Source organism: Thunnus albacares, chromosome 17, assembly GCF_914725855.1.
Source record: "Thunnus albacares chromosome 17, fThuAlb1.1, whole genome shotgun sequence".
NCBI classification, from domain to species: Eukaryota; Metazoa; Chordata; class Actinopteri; order Scombriformes; family Scombridae; genus Thunnus; species Thunnus albacares.
Window position 1 is genome coordinate 6,537,124 of NC_058122.1, and position 24,212 is coordinate 6,561,335.

Below are 24,212 nucleotides of genomic sequence, written 5' to 3' on the forward strand. Positions count from 1 at the left end.
TATATAACTGTATCTACCTTGTTGAGAAAACCAGTCTCACCACAGTGTTCATTTAGTAGCTTTCAATCATATCATGTGATCTTCATCAGCAGATGGAGTTTGTTGTCAAGCCATCTCAGGCGTTTTATATGATTTTTTTTGCATAAAAACTGATCAAAAGCTCCTGAGCATCTACTACTGTCTTCTGACATCATGTTTTGTTGTTTGTTGATGTTTTGTTCTATATGTCTGCAATTAATTGGACTGTACAGACAATTTAGAGGTCAATGAAGCTCCTGACCAAGTCCTCTTTATTACCTGCCCTGTGCAGTCAAATCTGCTTGAAATTAACTATGAAATGTAAAAATTGTATTGTGACTCCCTCTAGTGGAAAAAAATCATTTCAACCAAAGAACCTGCACACAAACCTCCAACAATGGTTGACATGGCTGATGTGCTTTAATGTAACAATAAAGGCAACAAGTCAGTGTCTGAAATTGAAATCACATTTATTGTTTGTTCTGGAGTTGATTCACTTAAAACTTAACCCTTTTGTGTACAGTACAGTTTTTTTTCCTCAACTGCATCTTTTTCTTCTATCGTCATCATTGTCATCTCACTTGTCTTTTTTTCACACTCATACACTCACGCACACACGCACACAGAACAGCCAGTTACACTAGCTGAGGCTTATTCTTAAAGGGGAACTCTAATGCACCGGCCTCTGATTCACATCTCACACAGTAATGCAGCCACAGACCTGCGAGAGGCTACAGCGTTGAACTCTTATTACTCTGAGAATGCAGAGAGGATAATACCTCACCGTGCAAAGTGGTCCCCTTCAAGGCCTGATTTTTAGAGTCCTTTGATACCAGGACGTGACAATCACATTAAAATGTTTTCCTCACGTTCAGTCACTCGCAACTCACCGCCTCCCGACCTGCAACATTCTCACCAGCACCAAAGTTTCAGCTTGGAGAGACTAACGGATAAAAATAAAAAATACTCTAAGATTCACCTTGCAGGACTGCAAATACAGAAATGCACAGAGCAATAAAAAATACATAGCATCAAAGGTTGAAATCAAATCACGATAGAGGAATTAAGATCACTTATTTTTTTTAACTACCTTGCTAATCGAACTGCTGATGGCTCTACTAGCATCAACAGTTTCTTAAGTACATGTAGTTATATAGTATGTATCTATACTCCATAAAAGGGGTCGGGGTATCGTTTGGATTGAACAGTCATGTTTCAAACATGGCAACACTGAAACAAAGTTTAAAAGGTCATCAGCCTACATGGACCCTTTAGTTATTGCTTCAGTTCTAGGTTGATATGAACGCACTCTGAAGCAATGTAGAAAGAAACAGACCGCAGACTTCAGTCTCAGGAGCCTGCCGCTGCTCGCTCCTCTTGTGAGCCCGAGGTCAGATGTGTTTCTGTGTTTGGACTCAGGGCTGACAGTTCTCAGGAGCCCTGTCTTGAAATAAAGTTTGGTTTGTGTTCATGGTTAATTGGAATAATCTAACCCTACAGTAACAACATAAGTCCCATGAAGCCAGTCCAGTAGCCCGAGTCTTCCCAACCGTCGGGGAACTTGCATGCAGTGGATGCAGATCACCGCCGGTTAACTGTTCGGTCCATTGTTCAGCGTGGAGCCTCGGGGAACTCGATAGCTGTGCAGAGTTTCCTCCACCATCATATCCAATGTAAACAGCTTTTACAGAGGCAGGACAAGGAAGTAAACAGACTCTTTGGCACATCCTAACACAATGACGGATGCATGTAAGTCCTGATCAGACCACTTACAGACAGGCTCCCACATTTAGTTCATGTTGAGCTACGGAGACGTCTTCCTATCAAGCAGTTTTACTTCTGTCTTTCTCTTTAAAATTGGAAACAAATGCACATTTGCTATGTATGTATGTACACAAACTATCACACACACACACTCACACACGCTCACACACACACGCTCACACACACACACTGTGCACCAGTGTAAAAGTGCACTGCTGACCTATTTTCAAACGATCCAAAGTTCTACTTTAGCTTTAAAATGACCTAGCTTACCACATTCAGATGCATAATAATAAATAAATAATAATTTGGGTTACATTAAAAAACGGCAGGAAGAAAATGGCAACACTGTGAATGGAAAATCTAAAACTTGAAATGTGTAACCTTGAATGTTTTCTATGGCCCCACTTCTCGAATCCAGAGAGGCAGATTAAAAAGCAACTGTGCCTTCAGCACAACAGCAGCCCTATCTGCAGAAAACAGCAGACTGTTGAGTAGTAACATCATGAAAAGGTAAAACCATCAATGGTATAGTAATATGGGGCATATGTTTGATTGTGTATGAATGTGTGCATATAAGGTATTAATAGGTGCTTTAAGCTACATTCAAGCAAAATCTATATTTTGGGGACAGTATTACATTATAAAGTTAACTGGGGGATCTTCCCTTTTTGGGTGTGCTTCCACTTCTTGCTCCTTTAACCAATCTGAAATAGTCAAATTCCACCCAATTAAAATGGGCGTTTCAGTAAGTGCTCAGTGACAATGTCAGTATTAAAAGTGCCATTTTTAACACTAAGTGTTACCACGTGTTTAAAGTCTCAACCACAAGACTAGCATAATTATAAATGTCATATAATCTCAGTCGGGACCTTTAGGTTAGAGGCTGAGGCCAACGCTACCAGTGTGCTCTCACTGAGATGTTGCTGGTAGAAATGGTCAGAGTCTCGCAGGTCTTAGTAACACACTGTTCATAAGGGGAAAGGCATGGGGTAAAAATGAAGTGGACAAGGGGGGGTTGAAGTTTGATAAGGGCTACATTAACCCCTAAACCACCCAGTGAATGGGCGGAGGGGTACAGCAACGGTCCACATCAACATCTGGACATTCATATTAAACAAGGCAAACACAAAACTTTAGTTCATCTCTCCTCAAAACCTTGGACAGTGCCCACAATCACCCATCCCCGGCGCATGGATAAGCCAGGAGAGCTTCGTTCCCATGGTAACAGGACTTAGTAACAGTCTAGAAAGCTGCTTCAAAGGTGCTTGGGGCTCAGAGAACTCTTTGGAGGGGAAACACACCTCCTCAACAACACTTTGTGAAGGCCAAAGGAAAGAAACGGATGGAAAAAAGAAATTGTAAAAGGCAGGAAAAAACAAAAGGGGTAAAATGATAGCGGGCGATGAATTTGAGCTTACGCCGTTTGAGTAGTGAGGGGAATGGGAGTTGGAGTTAGGGTGGGCTGCTCCTCTGAGACCTTTACTATCTCTGTGGCAGTGACAGTCGGAGCGCACTCAGCCGGCGGCGTAGGGGAGTGGCTGTTGGGAGCTGTGGTGCGGGTCGGGGTGGAGGTGAGGGCGGGTGTTGTAGAGGTGGTGCTGGAGGTAGAGGTGGAGGCTGGGGCAGAGGCCTGGACCGGGGCTGGGTCATCAGCCGGGGCAGGGGGTTCAGCGGAGGCTGCTTTGGGTGCAGCAGGCTTGTTGTAGTTCATCTTAAGGATGTGTTGCTGGAGGTGTCTGATCCAGTCCTCCTGCACCGACAGCGGACCGTGGAACTCCACCTCGCAGAACCTGACGCAGACCAAGAAACACATTTAAGCTGGGTTTTAAATAAACTGAAAATTGTGAAATAACTGCAACATTTACTGTGACTTAAAAAAAAAAAAAAAGACAAACTGATGCTGTTAAATTCAGTGCCTCCCTCAGGGGCAGCCGATTCTGTTAAAACTTTTGTACTGCAGTAATATCAGAACTTAAGAACTCATTCATGTTGCCTGAAAATCCCAAATGGTTCACTATTCTCAATATAGTGCATTAGCAACCAAAAGTGGAGTAGTGCTGGGCAGGGGGTGGGGGTGGCGATTGCTGCTTGGGGAGTAAGTGACTATTTAAAACTTAGTTCCATTAACAGTTCCATTAACAGGTGAACTATGTAAGATTTGGCCAGGATTTTAGTTCAAAACATTTAAAAATTAACTAAAATTATCAACATAATGTAGAGAAATAACAGTTTTCTTTCTATGTATTGTGTCACAGAGATATCACAGTTACAATACTAACAAGCTAGCCCGTCCTGTCTCGTAATACCACTTTGTACCTCAAGGGCGATAGTGAGTCACTGTAGCATCCACTCTGCCTTGAGTCCAACACAAGAAGATGAAGTAGTAGCACTGCCACGAGCAACTGGCCAGCAGTGGTGGAGATTTTGAGCCAGGCTAAAAGCTGCTGCAGGCTTAGTTTTGCTATAGGACTGTTAATATGTCACTTTATTAAGTTTCAATATTTTTTCAGCTGAGAAAGTAACCATTTGGAGTCCCAATGCTGCTGGGGTGATATGTCTGGGAGGGGGTGGGAGGGGGATGGGAGAGGGGGTGTTTCTAATGATATGCTTCCCCCTATTTGTTTGGAGCAGGTGGCCAAATCTTACATATTGCACCTTTAATGCTTCTGTCTCAAAATGTCTAATGTCGAGGGCCCTGAACATTTTCTCATGGGCCCTGTGTGAGTCCCCAGGTTATTATTCTGGGAAGTCCTGCTCTAACATTCAAGTTTTACTCACCGGCACTTCAGGGTGTAGAACTTGCCCACCAGTTTGACCAGTGGGTAGGAGGGTGGTTTGGGCACCAGGGCGGGGACGGTGCCTGTGCGGGGAGGCTTAGGAGGGCCGCTGTCCCTCTCCGTTCCATCTGGGCAAGACGGGTGCTTCAAGGGCCGACGCTCAAAACCTTAGCAAGAGGGGAGGAGGCAACATACAGTGTTGGTGCAAACTGGAGCTGCACCAAAAGATGTCAGTGTATCAGTCCATTATTATCCAGAATGCAGTTATTTTGCTGAAAGCAGATAAGGTGGAGTTTTGTTTCTAAACACAGGACAATCTTTTCTCATTTCATGTGGCTTTTGTAACATTAATTTTGTACAAATGTTCTTTAGTACTTCTCTTATAAAATGTGGCCCTTTCCTTAAAAAAGAAAGTTAATTCAATGTTAAAAAAAGAGAAAGATAAAAGGCAAGTCACTGTCACTAAAAACAAAGACTAGCACATTACTGTGGCTCTCTTCCTATAACATTTCATTTATTTCCCCTGATGAAACCCTCCGCTTTCAGTGCTTGTGTTTTTCTTTAAGCATAACAGACTCTTTATTTGTCTTGTATCTCATGTATCCCACAGATTTTCCTGCTACTGCATGGCTGCGTCCACTCACCCCTTCTTAAACAACACTGTCCTGCTACATATTATATATTCATTTTTTCAGACTTTCCTAATTTTTGCTTTTTTCTTTCGAATTACGGGACCATTTTACTTCTTCAGGATTCTGCAAATTATTCTAATAACATAAGAAAAAACAAGACGAGTGTACAGCCATGCTAGCGACTCACCATCTTAGTTTAGCGTGTCAGCATGCTAATATTTGCTCATTAGCACTAAACACAAAGTTCTGCTGAGGCTGATGGGAATGTCTACATCAGTGTTGCAGGTATTTGGTCATAAACCAAGGTACTGGATAAATTAAATTTTGACCTGATGATGACGGTAGAGAAAAAAAATTAAGAGATCACCAACATTTTTACAATTCATCCTGAGGGGAACCTCATGGTGGTGCTAGAGAAAGGGATTCATGTTATTAGGATTCATCTTGTAGAGACGATGGACAAAGCCATATCATTAGTGTGACTAAATGGCTAAAAACAGCAAACCAATCATAGGAAATTTCAGTAGTTTGAGATTTTTAAGAGTCAAATGGTTGAAATGTTTTTCTCAGAAGCATAGCAAGTCCAGCACCACCTTGACGAGAAAAAAAAAAAAAATCAACTGACAAGGTACAAAACGTGCAGGCGTATGTACCTGCCTGAGTGCATGAGAGCAAAAGCACACGCTGTCCCTCACGTACCTCTAGGCAGGCGGACGTTAAGCTCACTGCGTGCCACCTGTGCTTGAAGTGGGAGGCTGCTGATGAGCCGCGATGGGCTGGGACTGCTGCGGCCAGGCCTGAAGGGAGCAGCCTGTTGGTTGGTACCAGCTTCACCCTCTGTGGTCTTGGAAGAGCCATGGCTGACCTCACGGCTCAGTGGCCGCACCAGGCTTACAGCCAACGAAGAAGACCACTGGGAGGTGGAGGAGGAGGAGGAAGAGGAGGCCTTCTGTGATGAGATGGGGAGGACATGATCAGAATCCGTTGACGCAGAGAAAGGTGAGCTGCTCTTCTGGAAGATGGAAAGAGATGAGTGGTCTTATAAGCAATATATCAAGAGACACTTGAGCTGCCATGTCCCGGTGTACCATGATACTACTTTTAAAAATAACTAGTTATATTAACATAACTAGTCATTATATATATAGCCAAATAAGGTGTCAATTAGAAAATGTCTCTCTCAGCGCACTTTCTTCATATAAAATTGATAACATTCATTCTAATCTTAAATCTTAATAGTTCAACATTTTGAGAAATACACTTGGTCACTTTCTTGCCAAGAATGAGACAAGAAGATTGACACCACTCTCATGTCTGTGCAGTAAATTTGAAACTACCACCAGCAGCTGGTTAGCTTAGCTTAGCATGAAAACTACAAGCTACAGTAGCTTGGCTCTGTCCAAAGATAACAGAATCTGCCTACCAACCTCTTTCAAAGATAATTAATTAACACGTTATATCTTGTTTGTTTAATCAGTAAAAAAACCAAAGAGTAAAAATGACACATCCAGGAAGTTACTGTTTCTGGCCAAGACAAAGTCTGTCATATAATCCCCCCCCTAAAACCACAATGTGCAGTTTTTACACTTTGGTTTTTGTATGCATTAAACGAATGAGATATAACGTAGTAGTTCTAGGGGTGCTGGCAGATAGAATTTGTTTCCTTTGGAAAGAGCCAGGCTACCCGTTTCCCACGTTTTGAGTCTTTATGCTAAGCTAAGCTAAGCAGCTGCTGGCTGTAGCTCCATATCCTGTACAGACATGAGAGTGGGATCAATCTCCTCATCTAACTCTTGGCAAGAGAAGAAATGAATATATTTCCCAAAATTTGAAACTACTTCTTTAAAGTAGTAAGGCGTTCATATATGTGCCAAGACTATAAGTAGAGATAAGTATGTCAGTTGAGAAATGCCTTGAGACTAATGCTACTGGAACTGACCTAGATCTAATGGGAAATGCCTAGATTTTCGTGACCAATAATACCAAACATACTGTGAGCTTGTTTTACAATTACTTTAGCAATGTCAGTGTTTTAACATACCACATATAGTCTTACTTTTGACCTTTCAAGCACACCTGCCATTAATCAAGTGCTAATTAAGAGCTCAAGGTTTTTAATGTTAGGATCTGAGAACTTGGCAATTAAAAGATCCTCATATGCTGGCTTTGTGCTTTAAGTCATCAGTATCACTGAGATATTGATAATCTTTACTCAAAGTCCACTTACTAGCTTTTTCTAGAGCTGTCAACCACGTATCACGGTCTTTATCAGCTGTAATCGTTGGTAGTAAGTAAATAATAATGCTAATAATTATATAAATAAAAATAAAGAAATAAATGAATGAATGATGACCATGAGATGCATTTGAAAGTTGTAGAAAAAGCAAGTAAGTAGACCTTAAGAAGTAATTGTTAAAAGAGTGTCTTCCAAAAAGGCCCTAACAGTCCTACAGCCTACCCACACAGGTGTTTTCACTTATGTTTCCTGATTAGACCGGAGTTTAAGAGTTTGGTGATAACACAACAGGTCCTTTTTCACATCAGAAACTTTGACTTGTCATGGTATGAAAAGCTCAGGTGTTACTAATAAAATTAACAATGGCTCCGTTCTATTAAGTGTCCCGGCTGTAAGTCATGACAGTGTGATTGTGAAATGTCAAAATGTCTTCAGACAAATAGACGCATTCCCAAAATGAATCTAAATGAACTCTGATAGAAAAAGGATTGTGCAGAGCAACTTATGTTAAAAGCATATGAGGACAAGTCAAAGGGTACACTTTAGGTCCCCTATTTTGCAAGAAAAATGTACAGTATGCATTGTTCAGTTAACTTCTTTTCTAATTTTTGTGCATTAATAAACATGCACGTTGCTTGCACAAGAATGTTAAAATATAGAGTGTTGTGTAGAGAAACTGTAGCGATGTGTTGGTATTGTGCTGATCTGGTCGATTTCTCGTTGTGCTATAAGTCATTCTTTGGTTCTTAGATACATATCTAACAGTCCAATACATACAACTTAGTTGGGTTCACTTCTCCAGGATGATAAAACCTTTACAATAAGATTACAAGGACATTTAAAAGGTAATCCATTCTGTATGTGTGTCACAGCTCAGGGAAAAGGTGCGATGGTGACGCAAATGCACCAGAAACTAATTCAGGAGGGAAGAAAGAAAGAAAAAAAAAAAAACGTACATTTTCTTCTATCAACAGCATGCCATAATTTATCTGAAGATGAAACATAAGCTGCCAGGCACCCTGGTTACTATGGCAACTATCAAGTCAATAGCTGAGTCGTTCTGGCATCTGTCCCCAGTGATTTTTGCTGGGTAAAGACACAGGATCTACAGTACGGCTCAAAGCTGACAACAGACAACACGTCTGAAGCTTTCCAAGACATAAAATGTCTGTCGAGCCACCAGCTGAGGCATGTTAGATCTCCAAACATGACGCCTATTCAGAGATACTGAGAGGAAAGTGAGTGTGTCAGAAAAGTAGCACAGTGGGTTATGCTCTTGGATTGCATAGCTGCTTGGCTTTGTGGGAGGCACAAGTTCTGCTACTGATATTTTACATTTTTCCTGCAAGAAAAAAAAACATTCACACTGGCAACAACAGACTTGAAATGTCAGAGGTCAAAGATAAATTCAAGTAAAGCCTGGCGCTCACTCTGTTAATAAAAACACTTGCATTAACCTGAGCTATTAGACTAAAATGATCCACCAACAACAAATGAACCCCTGACTGCTTCCTCTCACCTTCTTGAGGGTGGAGCGGTTACCCTGCATGTAGCTGCGGTGCATCTCCAACACCTTCTGCGGCCTGCTGCGCATCCAAGCGCTAAGCGTCTCGATAGGGGACCCATTAACACACCACTCAGTCACACCAAACTGCCTTAGGTGAGCTCGCGCGTGGCTTGCCAAAGCCTTACGGTTCTCAAAGTAGAACCCACACAGCTCACAGCTGGGATCTGAAAAATAGGGGACAGGAGGCAAATGAAGGGCAATCTCTTTTTGAGAATCATGATCAGAAAAAATGAGATCATTTCTGCATAACAATAGAAAAACAAAAACCTAACAGTGACTCACCCTGGTGTCCGTGCTTGTCTGGGGAGGATTTTCTTTTGTAGGAGAACTCATGTGGCAGAGGTGAGAACGTCTTAAGCTGATGTGGCGGTGAGTGGGCAGTCTCCACTGATTGGGCATCCTCCGACAGAGACCGTTTCCCCAGTGGGGACATCCTGAAAAACTTCCCTGCAGGTGGGGTAGCAGAGGGGCCCACGGACCCCAGGCCCTGCTTATGGAGCCTCGACCCTGACTGCAGCAAACTGAGAGGAGATTTACGGTATTTGGAGGTCTGGTAGCCTGAAACACCCAAACTCTCTGAACTGCCGGCGCCGCCCATGCTCTCCCACAGGGGACTGTGGGCTCCCTGGCTCGACTCCTTCTTCACTCCCTGGTCTGAATGAGAGGAGGCGTCTACCCCTCTCTTGTGCATAACCTCCCTCAGGGTGTCAATGGGCGAACCGTTGACAGTCCACTCTGTAATGCCCATCTGGCGCAGGTGGGAGCGGGCGTGGCTGGAGAGGCCTTTACGGTTCTCAAAATATTCCCCGCAGAACTCACAGCGAATATCCCTTGTAGGCTCCACTTCATGGGCCATGGCTGTGGAAGAACCACAGAGAGAGTAAGTAAGAAGTAAATGCAATGTAATGCACTATATCTGCTACTGAGTCTGCAAGTATGTTTGAAAGTTTCCCTAAACTGCTAAATAAACTCTGAAGAAACTTAGTAATGTAGGATTTACGTTACCCAAGTTGAGGGGGAACACACTGTCAGAGCTGCTCCAGCTACAGTTGAGAGGTTCAGCAGAGAAGCCGCCAGATCTCCCCACAGCCCCTGGTGTGGTGACCTCCAGCTGCACCGGCTCAGGCTTCAGCTTGAGAATCAGCCCACTAGACGACGTCGGTGGAGCTGAGCTCGACTTAGAAACTGCAGGCTGAGGAGGACTAGAGGGACGGGCGAAGGCGAAGGGTAGACGACTGAGGAGGTTGGCTGAGGGAGAGGAGGAGGTTGACAGAGGGGAACGAGGGGGTCCCGGAGAGGACGGAGGTGGAGTTTTAAGAGGTTTTACAGGAAGGGCGCAAGGCAGGCCCCGCCTGCTGATGATTTCCCGCAGGGTGTCAATCGGGGAGCCGTTAACAGACCACTCAGTAATGCCCATCTGACGCAAGTGAGAGCGGGCGTGGCTGGAGAGCCCTTTACGGTTCTCGAAATATTCCCCACAGAATTCACAGCCTATTTCCTTCGGAGGTTCACCTAAAAGATTAGAAAAGTGAACTGAAACATATTTAACAGATACAGCCCACTTTATGTGAAGCATTTATGACTTTACACAACATGCAGGAGAGCCCCATCAAAACTGTGAAACAACACTCACTGTGTGGAAGGGCCATGAGCTCCCCACTACTCAGGCGGAAGACCTGCATGGAAGAGGACTTGTGTCGCTTGGCAGGTGGGCCAAGTAAAGATGAGGCAGAGGAAGAGGTAGCTTTGGATGTCGACCCACCCCCAGCTGTGGTCACCTTATAGAGGAGGGATGAGGAGGAAGAGGAGGAGAGGCTCAGCAGGGACTGCTTTGGGGAGGAGAGCGTCGTGGTCGTGAGGCCCCGCGGTTCTGTGTGGCTGTCGAGCTGCAGTGCACTGGCTTTGTGCTTGAAGTCATCAGTATCAATAAGCTGGTTCAGGAGGTCAATGGGAGAGCCCTTGGATTCAGAGTACTCCACCCCAAAGTGCCGCAGGTGGGCTCGTGCATGGCTGGATAAGCCTTTTCGTGTCTCAAACCAGGCGCCACACAGCTGACAAACTATGTCCTTATTGGGGTCCACCTCGAGTGCTGCACATTAAGAAGAAATAACTACACTAAGACTTATAAAACTCAAGAATTAAAAAGGAACTCTTCTAAAATAATGCAATCCATTCATATGAACAGAGAACGATACAATACAAAGTTATCAGAGACAGACTTTAGTGGGGGCAGTTACACTTACTGAGGTTGAGAGGTGCGTCATTTTCCTGCGGTGCCCAGATGGGTTTGGATGTTGTGATGGTGGCGGAGGGAGAGAGGTTAGAGGTCAAGCTTTTCATTCCCCCAGCCTTGTGCTCTGGGGAGCGCAAGGGGGAAGACACAGGCAGTAGAGAGGAAATGGGGGCTTTCCTCACTACTGAGGAAGGGGAGCTAGAGTGAGTGGGAGCTGGAGAGGCACCAGGAGAAGGTGTAGGTGTGGAGGAGGAAGAGGGTGGCACTGCTTTCACCGCTTTGGCCAGTACGGAAAGGGGTATTGGTTTCTCGTCTAAGTCCATGTCTTCTAAGTCCTCATCTTTCTGAGGAGCAGAAGCAGAGGCGTTCTTGGCTGAAAGGGGCTCCAGAAGAGATGAGCTTATTTGGCTGTCTAGATTTCGCTCCTTGGCAATTTGGTAGAGGAGGTCAATGGGTGCCCCGCTGCTCTCTGAAACACTGATACCCAGCTGGCGCAAGTGAGAGCGGGCGTGGCTGGACATTCCCCGCCTGGTCTCAAACTGAGCTCCACACACCTCACACTTCAAGTTGTGCACTGCAAAAGAGAGAAGAGGAAACATCCTGAATTCGGGCAGTGATGCGCCTTACAGCGATCAAAATAACTGTCATAAATATTTAACAGTAACTGTAAGTATTTACATTCTGCTTAAGTATCATTTTATTATATATTTTATTACATGCAATATTAACACAAAGTTTGCAAAGCAACAACAGGTGGCTCAGGTTCTTTTAGAGGCCACAGATATCCCAGAGGACCTGTCACCTCACTTACCCTTCCTGTCTACATCTTCACCCAGTCTGCAGTAACACTACCAAGTGTTGGAGGTGCTCTTTTTAGTCCCTAAATACATTTGTCTGCCTCCTCCCTGGAGACTACCCTCTCTGATGTAGTGTCGCCACGCCTCAATGTTGACCTGAGGTCAGTTTTACAATTTCCCCACTGACAGCTATGATAAGGCTTGGCTGTAGCAAATCCAATCCCTTGTCAACACTCTGGGCTCAGCACTCCCATATTTCTCTCTCACCCTTGGTGTCTGCATCCTCCCCGGGAGAGAGGCTGTCTTGGTCCACGCTGCACAGCCCTGTTTTCCCTGGGCTTGGGCTCAGAGCATCCAGAGCTGGAAGCTGCAGCTCATCCTCATCCTCAGCTGCTTCCTCCTCCTCACCTAAAACATAACACACAATATCCATTTAAGTGTAGAAACGCCATCTTAATTAGGACAATTAAGAGTGATTGTGATAATAAAATACCTTGAAATAAATGTCAGAGGTTGAATCTCACGACTAATTCTATTTTCTATTCCCCCCAAAAAAGTCAGCCTTTTAAAGTCTAAGTGTATTTCTGAGTGTCGTGAGATAAATAAAAATGCAGCCTGAGAGCAGAAAAATCAACTCAGTCTTGTGAGCTCATTGCTTATAATTTATCAGTCCTTGTAATAACAGCGAATTATAACGTCTTCTGTAACGAAATGTACATAAAAAATAAAGTAATGAAACCCTGTCAAAAAAAAGTAAGAATTGCACTACTGTATGAAACAAACATGGCAGTCTTGGTTCCCCGCAGTCAGGCATTCCCGGGACAAAAGTGCCATTTTCTGCGACAAATCGGTAAATCAAAGGAGACGTGGAGACAGACAATGCTTTTTGTCTGGTGGGCGGCTCTGCGCTTGTCAGTTCATCTCTTGACTGTAAAAGAGCGGCGATGTGACACCTCGGAGCGCAGCGTTATAACACCATCCATTATAAGCAAGACAACACTAAATAATCACCGGAGTCTTTTATGAAACGGAGCAAAGTAGCAAAACGCTAACTTGACTTTGTATCCCTTCAGGCTGAGTCGCCCAACACTGAGCAACCCGATACTTCCAAGAAAAAGTGATACTTCGATTATACTCCGTTGATCCGGATAAGTTGTAATAAGATTACTGACTATGACCGCTTTCAGTCCACAAAGTTGCCATGTTTCCAGTGCAATCTCACTGTTAGTTTATTATTTTTAAAAAACATGCACAAATGCATGCACTTGAAAGCACAGCGTGTCCTCTATCAAAAATCAAAGGAAAGTAAAATGGCGAGGATTGGGCAACAGTAGGTAATTTTTGAGATCCTGCAGCATTGAAAATACTGGACGTCATCCCAGACGTGCACAATTAGAAAAAAAAAAACCTGACGAACATTAAGGAAACACAAACTGTAACAACAATAGCCTATCACAACAGCGAAAATCTGCACAATTTACCCGCGCGTGCATAAACGGGAACACCCGAAACAATCACAATGACCCGCTTTCTGAGCTTTTGACATGCATGTCATGGGCTACCTGCATGGCTGTGCGCGACACTGCTTTTCTTTACGTGCTCTCACACATGATGAAGAGTTTTTCATGGCTGTTTGTCTGGCTACAATGTGACAGAAGACGCGGCGCTAGACGCGTAGTGCGACGCCGCCGTGTGATCCGAGGGCACGCGGTGCACAGGAATTACACCGCGCGCTACTCACCGGTCCGCAACCGCAGTGCATCGGACTCCCGGCAGCTGAAGCCAGACAGCTTTTCCGCTATTGTTTGGGTCTGCGGGGAGGTGGAAGCAGCCATTTTGCCCCCATATGCACCGCTGAGCTAAGGCGTGACCAATCGAGTGGAGGCGGAGGTTGGGATAAATGCACCGAGTGCCACATCAACCACGGGCATCAGGGACTCTCTCTCTACACACACACACTAACACTCACACTCACTTTCTCTCTCTGTTAAGGCTGATATTCTCAACAGCCACCACCAACCTTCAACACAGTGCACAGCGGTGTCACCCAGGTCAGACAGTCCAGTTTTTATTCAGCATAAACAGCAAACAGACAGGTGCACTTCAAACACTAACAGCATCTGAACTCACATTTCCCACTGCCTTATGCATTTGTATATAGTCTTCTTCAGCTCTCATCATTACTGTGGTCTAAACTGCAAACACTGAAGGAGTCACCAGGTAATAAAACACGTCAGCAACTAACAGAACTACACAACTCATGAGTACACACTACTACTTCTAAGAATGAATCAACAATGAAGACTAACCTTCAGACTCTTTTACACCATCCTCGCTCTTCCAAGGTTGAGGAGATGCTGAAGGCAGTGCATCAGAAACAGCAGCACTCAGCGTCCTTTCACTTGTCTCTCCCTCCAGCTTCACCTCAACAATTCCCTCCCCTTCCTCCTCCATTTCACCCTCCTCTTCTTCCTGTATAGAGCCGGGACTCCGGGGGGGAGCTGTGGGGATTACAAGGTCGGGCCTGCTGGAGAACAGCTCCCTCAGGATGTGGATCGGTGAGATGGTAACATCCCAGTTAGTGATGCCGAAGTCCCGGAGGTGGGCCCGGGCATGGCTGGACAGGCCAGCCCGGGTGTCGAAGCCTGCGCTACAGAACTCACAGTGCATCACACTGAATGTGTCCGGGTCAAAGTTGGCAACTGTGGAGAGGACAGGCGATACAAGTGGAAATTTAGATGTGTGACTAAATGTACAGTATGATACTTAACGCCAGTGGTTCCCAACCTTTTTGGCGTGTGACCCCTTAAATCCAAGTAATGTCTTCTTGTGACCCCTAGTCACCGGATGCACAGGTCTACCAGTTGTGGTATGTCTTGACAAATACTGTATTGATCACCAGTTAAATTTGGTACACACATTCATGTCCCCCTCAAGATGAATCGTAATAATGTTGGTGACCCCTTAACTCTAGATGTAGCATCATCATCAGGTCAAATTTTTATTTTGTCCAATATTTTGGTTCATGACCAAATACCTGCAAAACTAATGACATTCCAGTTCGCCAGCTTTACTTTGTGTTTTAAATATCTAATCTAATTTTAGCATACCAACAAACTAAACTATTTGCTGAAGGTGGTAACAGTATAACTGCTAAACATCAGCATGTTAGAATTCTCATTGTGAGCATGTTGTAATGCTGGTATTAACACAGAGCCTCTGGCATGGCTGTAGACTTAGTCTTGTTTTTTCCTGAAGTAAAATGATTTGGTTATTCACAAGTAAAAAGCAAAGATTTGAGGAAAGTCTAAAAAAATGAGTATAACTGTTTAGAAGAAACTTTTTTTTTTCAGGTTTCTATTCTGTCTCTCTCTTTTTGTCTGTCGCGACACGTCAGATTTATTTTGTGACCCTTGTGGGGGTCCCGGCCCCTAGGTTGGGAACCACTGATTTACATTAAAGTAACTACTTCTAAAAAACTAAAATCTAAATTTATTTGTTCTACTGGGGATGAAACAGGCATTTAAGAGACTTATCATATAGTTAATAATCACTTTAGCTCATGTTTTTCAGTAGGGCGTCTGACATTGTCAGACAACCTACATCAGAGTCATTATTCCAAGAACATTTTAACAACAAAGACAACAACAAAGACAACAAAAAAGGCATTGTCTTTCTGGCTTTCAGAATTTGATCAGACAACATCTACACAGCCTAAAGAAATACACGCAACAAGATGCTGACCTTTTTTTTTCTTCTTCTGATAGGAGAACTTCTTCTCAATGGCATTGACTTCCTCGGGGGATATGAAGTGACGCACATTGTAGCTGACGCCCACTCGGTTCAGGTGACCTCTCACGTGATTGGCAAGCCCAATGCCATTATGAAATCGATCAGGGCAGTAGGGGCATTTCCTCTCCACACTCTTCAGCGTCTCTGCATCCTCATCAATCTCGTCTCTGTCTTCATCCAAGATGCCCTCTGACAGGAAACGTCGCAAACGTTCCTCGTCAATGTCATCGTCATCATCATCACTGTCAATTTCTGCAGGTGCAGCAGTAATCCGGTTGCTCCTCCTCAAAAAGAAAACCTTTCCATCTTTCTCTGCCTCCTGCTTGTCTTCGTCCTTCACGCTCTTCTTAGGGGAGAGCGATAATGTGGCACTTTGCTGTGCTGAACAGTCGTCTGGAAAAGAAAAAAAAAAATCAATCTTGAATAAACAGACAAATCCTTCTCAAATTGAAACAGTGTCATTTGAGGCTGCATACCTTAAATACTATATGTGCATCTGGGGTTGTAGGCAAGAGCGCCTGTAGAGCTCCATTTGAGAAGCTCTTAAAGTCTGTCTGACCTCATTTACTTCTTAAAATGTTCCAAAAACATTTATACTTTGACCTCAATATCTCAACACTTCAAAGAGTAATTCTGTTTTATTACAACTTTTGTTTTATTTTCATAGTTTGGGCCATTAACCATACTTTCTACAAGTAATAATCACATTGCACTCACATTGTACTCATCAATTTAATTGCTAACATCTTATTAACCAGCTTTCTTTGAGGATTTGTAGAAGGTTGTGTCTGTTCAATCGGCAAGTATTGACTGCAGAGGTTGTGACAAAAGCTGTGAGAACTTGAACCTGCATTAATTGGTTTTTTAACCACCTGGGTGCAGCTCAACAGGCTGTGCACAGCATTAGCATATTATCACCTTATAAAGTTGTTAATGACTAACATGTTAGCTAACAGTTGTTTTTACACATCAAGCAGATGCAGGGCAGCATTAGCACTTAATTGGAGAGGTGTTTCTGACCACATAAGTCTAACATTCACTCTCCTTTTAGCTCTGTTTTAGTCTCCAATAAATTCAGAGAAAATATACATATTTTTTTATGTTATTTGCCGGTTGCTAATTTTGTTTTGCTGTTTGGTGCTAGGCATGTGACGTACAGTGGGTTTATCAGACTTTTTTCTCTGAAAACAGCTGCCTGCTTAGGAAACAAGGTTGATGAGAGCAGTGGTTGTGAACTAAAACAGTAAAGTTGTAACTGGAAATCCAAAACAATGAGGTGAAAGACCCTAAAACAGAACTGCAGAGTCAAGTGATAATTCCCTGTGAGTTTGTCAGTACGACACCTTTCACATATTACACATAATCATTTGATCCTTGGTAGCATAAAAATAGGAATTTGTGCAGCTTTATTTATTTCTACATGATCAGGTTTTATGAACAATTATATAACAAAGCTATGAGCCAGCAGTGTGTAAACTGTGAGTTTTAGGTAAATTATTAAAATGTCTTATTGTTTTATCCAAATGTTCAAACCCATGGGGGACATAACAACTTGCATAGAAATCAAATAAGAATGACTTAGTGAAACTTTAGCTTTTCAGTGCAGAGTTGCAATATAATGTCTTCAGTCTGCCATTTAGTCTCACCTGCATGTGCTCTGGTGTGCTGTTTGTTTCTCACAGGTGAGTTAGCATCTTGTTGGGACAGGTCATTGTCAAGCTCTGTGCACTGATCTTCATCTTGCTCTTCCTCACTGCCGGAGAGCTTGTCGTCATCCAGTCTTGACTGAAACTTGGCTAGATCAGTCCAAGTCTTCCCTCTCCTGCTGAATCGCCTGTTCCCAACACACTTGAAGACCACCCGGCTTGCAGGCCGAGTTGCAGCGCTGTCTGGTGTTGTGCTGTCCTCAGAGGCAGTGACTCCTTGCTGGCTTTTGCCTTGAGTGGCGTTGGGCAGGGATCCAGACCCAGAGAGGTGGTCAGAATCTGGGACAGGGTTTGAAATTTGAGCACCCACATTGGACCTTGAATGCTGGCCAGTCTCATCAGCCTGTGCCCCACTGATGGAGACCTGTTCTGGATGAACAAGTTTCTGGTGTTCCCTCAATACGGTTTGACTGGAGGTCAGGAAGGCACAATGACCACAGGCCAGGGAGGTGGACGCCAAACATGATGGTGAACCAGGAGATGAGGAGTCACTCCGGAGAGCGGGCTTTTTCCTGTTGTGGGTCTTGGTGTGATTAGCCAGTGCCTGGGAGGTTCTTGTGCTGAAGTTACACTTGGAGCAGACAAAGCGGCGGCGGTAGGCAGAGACACCTCGGGCCTGAGCTGGGCTTCGAACTGAATTGTGAGGAGTTACAGTTGTATCTGAGTCAAGAGTTGTCTGGTCTCTGTCTGATGTTGAAATTGGGGCTGGGGATAGAGGTGGAGCTGTAACTATTTCTGGGTCTGACCCTTGGCCTGGAATCGAGACCGGGCCTGCGTCTTGCATAATAGCTGTGTCTGGGCTTTTAAGCTTCACCACCTTACTGTCCAGTATATGAATCTCTTTTGCCTTCCCATTTTCATTCAGTTTCTCAATCTCCTCCAGGATCTTCATACGGGACTCCTGGTGCCTTCGGTGGTGGTCTGCCAGCGCAAGCCGATTTGGCAGGTTCCATCCACACTCAATACACCGAAAACGGCCGCCCTTTCCTAAACGCCTGCCGCATCCCGCACCACTGTGACGGTGCTCAGTCATGTGCTCCTGCAGGTGGACCTGCTTTTTGAAGTAAATGCTACATTCCACACAGGTGAAAATGTCCTTACCTGGCTCTACCCCGCTTTCTTCTTCTTCTTTGTCTCTTTTCCCTCCTCTATCTCTGAACTTTATTGGTTCATCCACTGCTCCCTCTCCAAAGTTGCCCTCTTCAAAATCATAGACCCCTCCACCTAAGCTCAGCTGTGTTGGCGCTACAGTTTTGGATTTTTGAGCTTCCACCTTAGCCACCTTGCCAGTCTCAGGCAATGAGCGCTTCAAGGTGCCAAGGCCGGAGAAGGGTCTGAGCAGTACCCTCTTCTTTCTGCACCGCTGAATGAATGTGCAATGAGCCCAGGGAGCAGGAGGGGGACTTTCCGGGTCTGAGTCTCCAGGGAATGTGTACACATCTCTCTCAGGCTCCTTGGTTTCTTTTCTCTTGGGCATTCTCTCTCCCTCAATATTGTCTGCCTCCTCCTCCATTTGGCAGCCGTCCTTTGGTTTTACTTTGGACAGAAACAGCTCAGTTGCCTCAGATACATTCCAGACTTCGCTGTCTGCCACTGTGAAGAGAAAACAGGGGAATTATGAATGAGAGGAGCCTTAAGAAAAGAAAGATATCAAGTGTGCAGGCAGATTTTGTTTCTTCATTACGGTACCCACATTCTGTTGGGCCAAGCTGAGATGTATTTGGCTCTTCTGTCTTTGTGCTCTCATTGTCGTCATTGCGCCCCTCCACAGGGGTAGGCGAATCAGTCTTACAACGCAAGTGCTGCAGTTTTTCAGGTTCTTGATCATCTTCACTATCAAGTCTGAAAAGCACCGGAGGAAAAAAACATTAAAATTTAAGAAGTGAAAGCGGCATCACTGCCTAGAAGAAGTCAAAATTACAGATCATGTGCAAGCTCTTATTTACAGGGTTATAACTACCGCCGAGGACACCGAGATCATGTCCTCTTTCATTTTTCGGGGAATTTTGTGGGTTTTAACAGACTGGGGGAGTTCAATGAATACACATGGTGGATATTTTTCATGATGGTGGGTATGATTCCAGTAGACTTACTATATCTGATTTTGACTACTTTTGCACTGAATAAATAAATACATAAAGGATTCACTGTTTCCCCTTCATAATTTTATTCGTGGCATGGTGAGGAAGCATTTAGACCTTCACATGGGAAATAAAACAGTAATTCTTAATTTTATGGATCTGTAATTCCCAAATAATTTCCACTGAATTTTTCTACTAAAAACTATGGACTTTAGTGGAAGTGGTTTCCGCCTACCACCACCTCTACAGCTCAGTAATTAACATCTCGTTTATTTAATCCACACAAGAACTGAAATTGTTTTGTTACTGGGATTATATGCTGGACCATTTCTAGGCCAAGAGCAGTGACTTCCTCAAATCTCTGCTGGTTGCTTGGCAACCTCCCAGTGACAGGACTTCAAGACTTGTCATTTTTACACTTATGGATTAAATAAACATAAAAAAATAAAACATGTTAATTAGAAAGCTTTATAGGTGCTGGCAGGTGAATTTTGTTACAAGTTTCCAGTCTTTATGCTAAGCTAAGCTAACAAGCTGCTTCACATTTACAAGAGTGGTATCGATCTTCTCATCTAACTCTTTGCAAGAAAGTTTCCCAAAATGTCAAACTATTGCTTACCCAATTTATATGCAGCTGTTGATTCCCAGAGAAATTTAAAGATGGCTCCATTTAAATACAACTTTCAGAAAATATTTTTTTCCTTGCAAAAAAAAAAAAAAAAAAAATCTGCCTTTGTCGTTGTCTTTATGGCTGTGTTTCTTCTTAGTTTGCCAAACTAACCAGCTGATTTTGCCACCAAACAACATGCTCCCCTTCCTACTGCACTTCCTCCTCACCTGAGTCCAGAAGAAGGAGATCCTGGGCTGTGAGCAGCCAGACCATGAGGGTTAGAAAAGTGCTGTAGCTCCTCCTCTGACACACAACAGCACACAAAACACACAACCACAGGAACATCACTCCACAGCTTAACAGTTAAAATCCACAGTCAAAAATACAGTGCATACCCGCGTTATACAGAGAGAGAAAGATGAGAGACTTCTGACTACAAGCAGACTGAATCACATTTAAAACAATAAGGGGACAACAGTGATAGGTACACTGATGGCATTGTTCATTAGCTAAATTCAGTACTACTACAGATTGTAATCACTACCTCGCTACCAGTTTCTACTCTTGAGAAGTGTGCAACAAGTTTCCAATAGATATTGAGCCATGTGTTACCATCTAGTGTTTCTTTCTCAGAGTCAGAGTCCCAGCTTAGGGAGGAAGGAAAGGCTGAGGACCTGAATCTCCTCTGTGCGCTCCTCCCTGGGTCTGCACTGGGTGACTGAGTGCCCTCAGTCTGCTTGGAGCCCTCATCTCCAGGGTGGCCCCATGAACATTTGGCAGACATCAGGCCGTCTCTCACATTTGACGAACATGAGGACTAGTGGTAATAATAAAAAAAATACAGGGCGTTTACAAATTGTTGTCGGGCAACGGGAATGACAGCAGTAATGATTTTAAGATGATGTATTTACCTGTAAGGTGCAGTTGAGGAAAGTAGAGGTGACAGGGTTTTGTGCTGAGTTGAAGGGTGGGGGCCCATAGCTGGTCCCTGGGGTTAGAGGTCGCCCTTCTGGCTCCATTGTCCCCCAGAGAACAGTATGGAGTCCCACTGGTGACCAGCCTGCCTACATTGTGCACTCTCCTCTTATTCTGGAAACATTCACACGTGAACACACACTAAACAAAAACACAAGTTTTTCATGGCTTAAAAGTTTCACCCATTATTCCCACAGCCTACTCAGTTTGCCACTATACTTACTGTAGTAATTTGCATGCAAAATGTTTTTTTAAACAGCCAGCAGATTGTAAGTAAGAATCAAAAAGCATATCAGACAACATGAAAGTGTCAAATCTGCAGAATCTCTGATGTTTTGGCTGTCCTCAATATTTTTCCCCAGTTGCAGTTTTCGGACTGTCTGACCTATTTTCACAATATGTCTGGTCTTAAAGAATGGAATAGGGCGCCCAAATGGTTACATAAATAAGTGGCCTTTATATTCAGGCCCATGTCCTCTCTTGCTGCCCCTCTAAAAAGCAGGAAAATGCCCGGGTGCATAAGGTGTCCCACGGACTGGCCTCTGTTGCTTCAGAGGCTGATATCGATCCGGTTGTTGTCAGGTGACTATAACAACAATGCATCCATGCACAATTCCTTTTAAGCCTCAAACGCCCATAAAATTGCAGTTTTTTTGCAGCAAATACTCACTGAAATCGGCCTGGTTTGCGGATCGCAGGGAAAGGCTTGCTGTTTAAGCACCGCTCGTCATACTTGAGGACAGAGCTGAAGCTTTACGCTGCCGAGACGATGCTCGCAACAAGCTTTGACAGCTCACATGGAGAAACTTGCTCTTTTATCGGTGCTCAGGCTTTTTTTTTCTTTGCATGGATCCCTTGGAAGATGCCAGACAGAGGACTCCATGTTATTTGGCTTGCAGGCACGCCACGGCTGCGTACGTAACGTCGACGGGGAGGGCGACGAGAAGAGTTTCGAGTAACCCACCACCGGGGCCAAGTTTAATAAGTTCAACTTTTACTAATGCTTTGTCTTTATTTTTCATTTCTACGTACTTTCACAAATGTGAGCGAAAGGATGTTTGTTGTGCAGCGTAATGATCAAAGTGACACTTTTCTCTGCGAAAAATACAAGAGTGAACAGTAAACATTAGACACTGATAACTTTATTAATATCAGACATTCATTTATGGAAACAGGTGAAGTATTAATTGTCATTTGTGCGAATTTAGATTCAGTCGTTAACATCTAATTGGCCAATCATTTAACCACTGTAGTAAATAACATGTTTACAACTCATGGCAGATGTTTCCTTCGCTATAAAATAAGCACAGTGTGGGTGTATGGTATGCAAACTCGTTAACAAAATTCCTTAAATGCTGGAAATCAATAAACGCCTTACTACTGGTCATTATATGGTCATCTGGCGCCCTCTAGTGGTCATAAATAGAAGTGTGTGTTTGTATCATCGAGGCCACTTTTCACGGTAATCGAGAAGGGTCCGGCTGCGGCCTGTGTACCGGGGGGCGCAACGAGAGCATCCAGTTAATAAACCCTCGGGTGTAATCCCACCTCTCACCACAATGTGGGTTGCAATGGCAGAGTGGCGCTGTCCGTGTTTCTGGTTACTTTAGATTTCAACCACGGATGTTTATATGGTACATCCATGATCTGCACAGTATTTTAGTCAATATAAGTGCAACTCAGGGCTGTAGCCACATAGGAAGAAGCGTTTTAATGATTTGTTCTCTCTGTAAATGTCACTTGAATAAAATGAAAGAATCAAACATGCAGAAATCTGTCTATCAAAAATATATAAAGGAGCAGACAGCCAATCTGAAGCTAAACAATACTTCCACCACATGGAGTTGATGTCACTTGTACAACAAACCAAGTAGCACATTCCAACCGATAGAAAATGCAATTATGTTTATTTTATTGCCATAAAAGGAATTACTAAGCTATTTCATACTTCAAAATTATAAATGTCATGCTGCAATTCATACATCATAGATAAATTTTTCAGCACATATAATACAAAGAAAAATTTTCACATTTTTCATACAGGACTTGAACCCACAATGATGTGAGTTCAGCAAAGTGCTGCAATAAACTGAGCTAACAGGAGTTCAGCAGTGTGCTGATAAAAGTGCTCTTTTGCTTAATTAATTGTGTTGGTTCTGTTCAGTTTTGCTGTAATATTTTACTCTCAGTGTTTTGTGTGTAATATCTGCTGCTCTCTGGCTGCTCACATTACAGTTTTTGGCTTTGCATGTCTGTTTCCTTCACTGTGATTTGATGTGATCAGTGATTGATGTCTCGGGTCAGTTCTTAAACCGGACTTGATTTAGTCTGATCTTATCAGCACTGACTCGGCTTTATGAAACAGTTTGTCCAGCTCATTCAAGCCAGGACTGAAGAAAATGGCAACAATCAGAGCACAAGGATGAGGCAAATATTTATTGCGTTAACCTTTAGTTTATTCACAGCTCTTCCTCTTGTCAAGCAGATCATTTTGATTTCTTGACCTCCTAAAAAGAAGAAAATGAAACATGAAAGAAACATTAACATAAAGCCATGCAACAAAAACTAATAGGAGAACTGTATACTTAAAACAAATTGTAATCAGAACAGTGATGCTGAAACCTGATTAAAAAGGCTGCAGAGTCTTGCATCCTCTACTTTTGGACAGCAGCTCACTCATTTGTTCTTTTCTAAGAACATATAGCACTTTTTGTCAATGATGTCAGTACTACGTACCCCGAAGCGTTCCCAGCCTCTGATCTCATTATAGAGAGCATCTCCAGGACAGGCAGTGTTCACCACCTGTCTGTGCCCATGCACGATGAAGTTGGCTTCCAGTCGACCTCCACCAACAGCGCAGGATGCCAGCTGATCTCTCACCAGCCCCATGGCATGCTGGGAGGGCAGTCTAGTCATGTAGTCTCCAATGAAGGAGACACCAAAGCCTTTGGAGTTGTGTGCGAGGGTGTGAGCTCCTCTCCAGTGCCAGCCTCGGCCCTCGTAGATGTGCCCGTCAGAGCC

The 24,212-nt window shown here is 43.7% G+C and overlaps 1 protein-coding gene across 6 annotated transcripts; it reads right to left on the reverse strand.

Annotated features, from left to right (window-relative positions):
- Positions 1-471: 471 nt before the first annotated feature.
- Positions 472-23,837, reverse strand: wizb (WIZ zinc finger b). Of its 6 annotated transcripts, none has more exons than XM_044331902.1 (17): positions 21,862-23,837; positions 21,128-21,305; positions 20,829-21,033; positions 20,444-20,519; positions 19,219-19,367; positions 17,466-19,118; positions 15,772-16,212; positions 14,337-14,729; positions 12,295-12,435; positions 11,241-11,804; positions 10,631-11,086; positions 10,003-10,509; positions 9,280-9,855; positions 8,950-9,161; positions 5,894-6,143; positions 4,564-4,729; positions 472-3,575 (listed from the first exon to the last, which is right to left on the reverse strand). In XM_044331902.1, the coding sequence occupies exons 2-17, from the start codon at positions 21,233-21,235 to the stop codon at positions 3,200-3,202; spliced, it is 6,273 nt and encodes a 2,090-aa protein (XP_044187837.1). In that variant the 5' UTR covers positions 21,236-21,305; positions 21,862-23,837; the 3' UTR covers positions 472-3,199. The 6 variants fall into 6 exon arrangements, with proteins under 6 accessions (XP_044187837.1, XP_044187835.1, XP_044187836.1 ...); XM_044331900.1 differs by having other exon boundaries at positions 5,894-6,206; XM_044331901.1 differs by having other exon boundaries at positions 5,894-6,206; positions 21,128-21,332.
- Positions 23,838-24,212: the final 375 nt, after the last annotated feature.

Coding starts and splice junctions, on each gene's coding strand:
- wizb (XM_044331900.1), bottom strand. CDS start 21,235: ATGGAGCCAGAAGGGCGACCTCTAACCCCAGGGACCAGCTATGGGCCC. Junction 19,368..20,443: donor TCTCCTTCTTCTGGACTCAG/GTGAGGAGGAAG, acceptor GGTGCTTTTCAG/ACTTGATAGTGAAGATGATC. Junction 12,436..14,336: donor TGGTGTAAAAGAGTCTGAAG/GTTAGTCTTCAT, acceptor GTTATGTTTTAG/GTGAGGAGGAGGAAGCAGCT.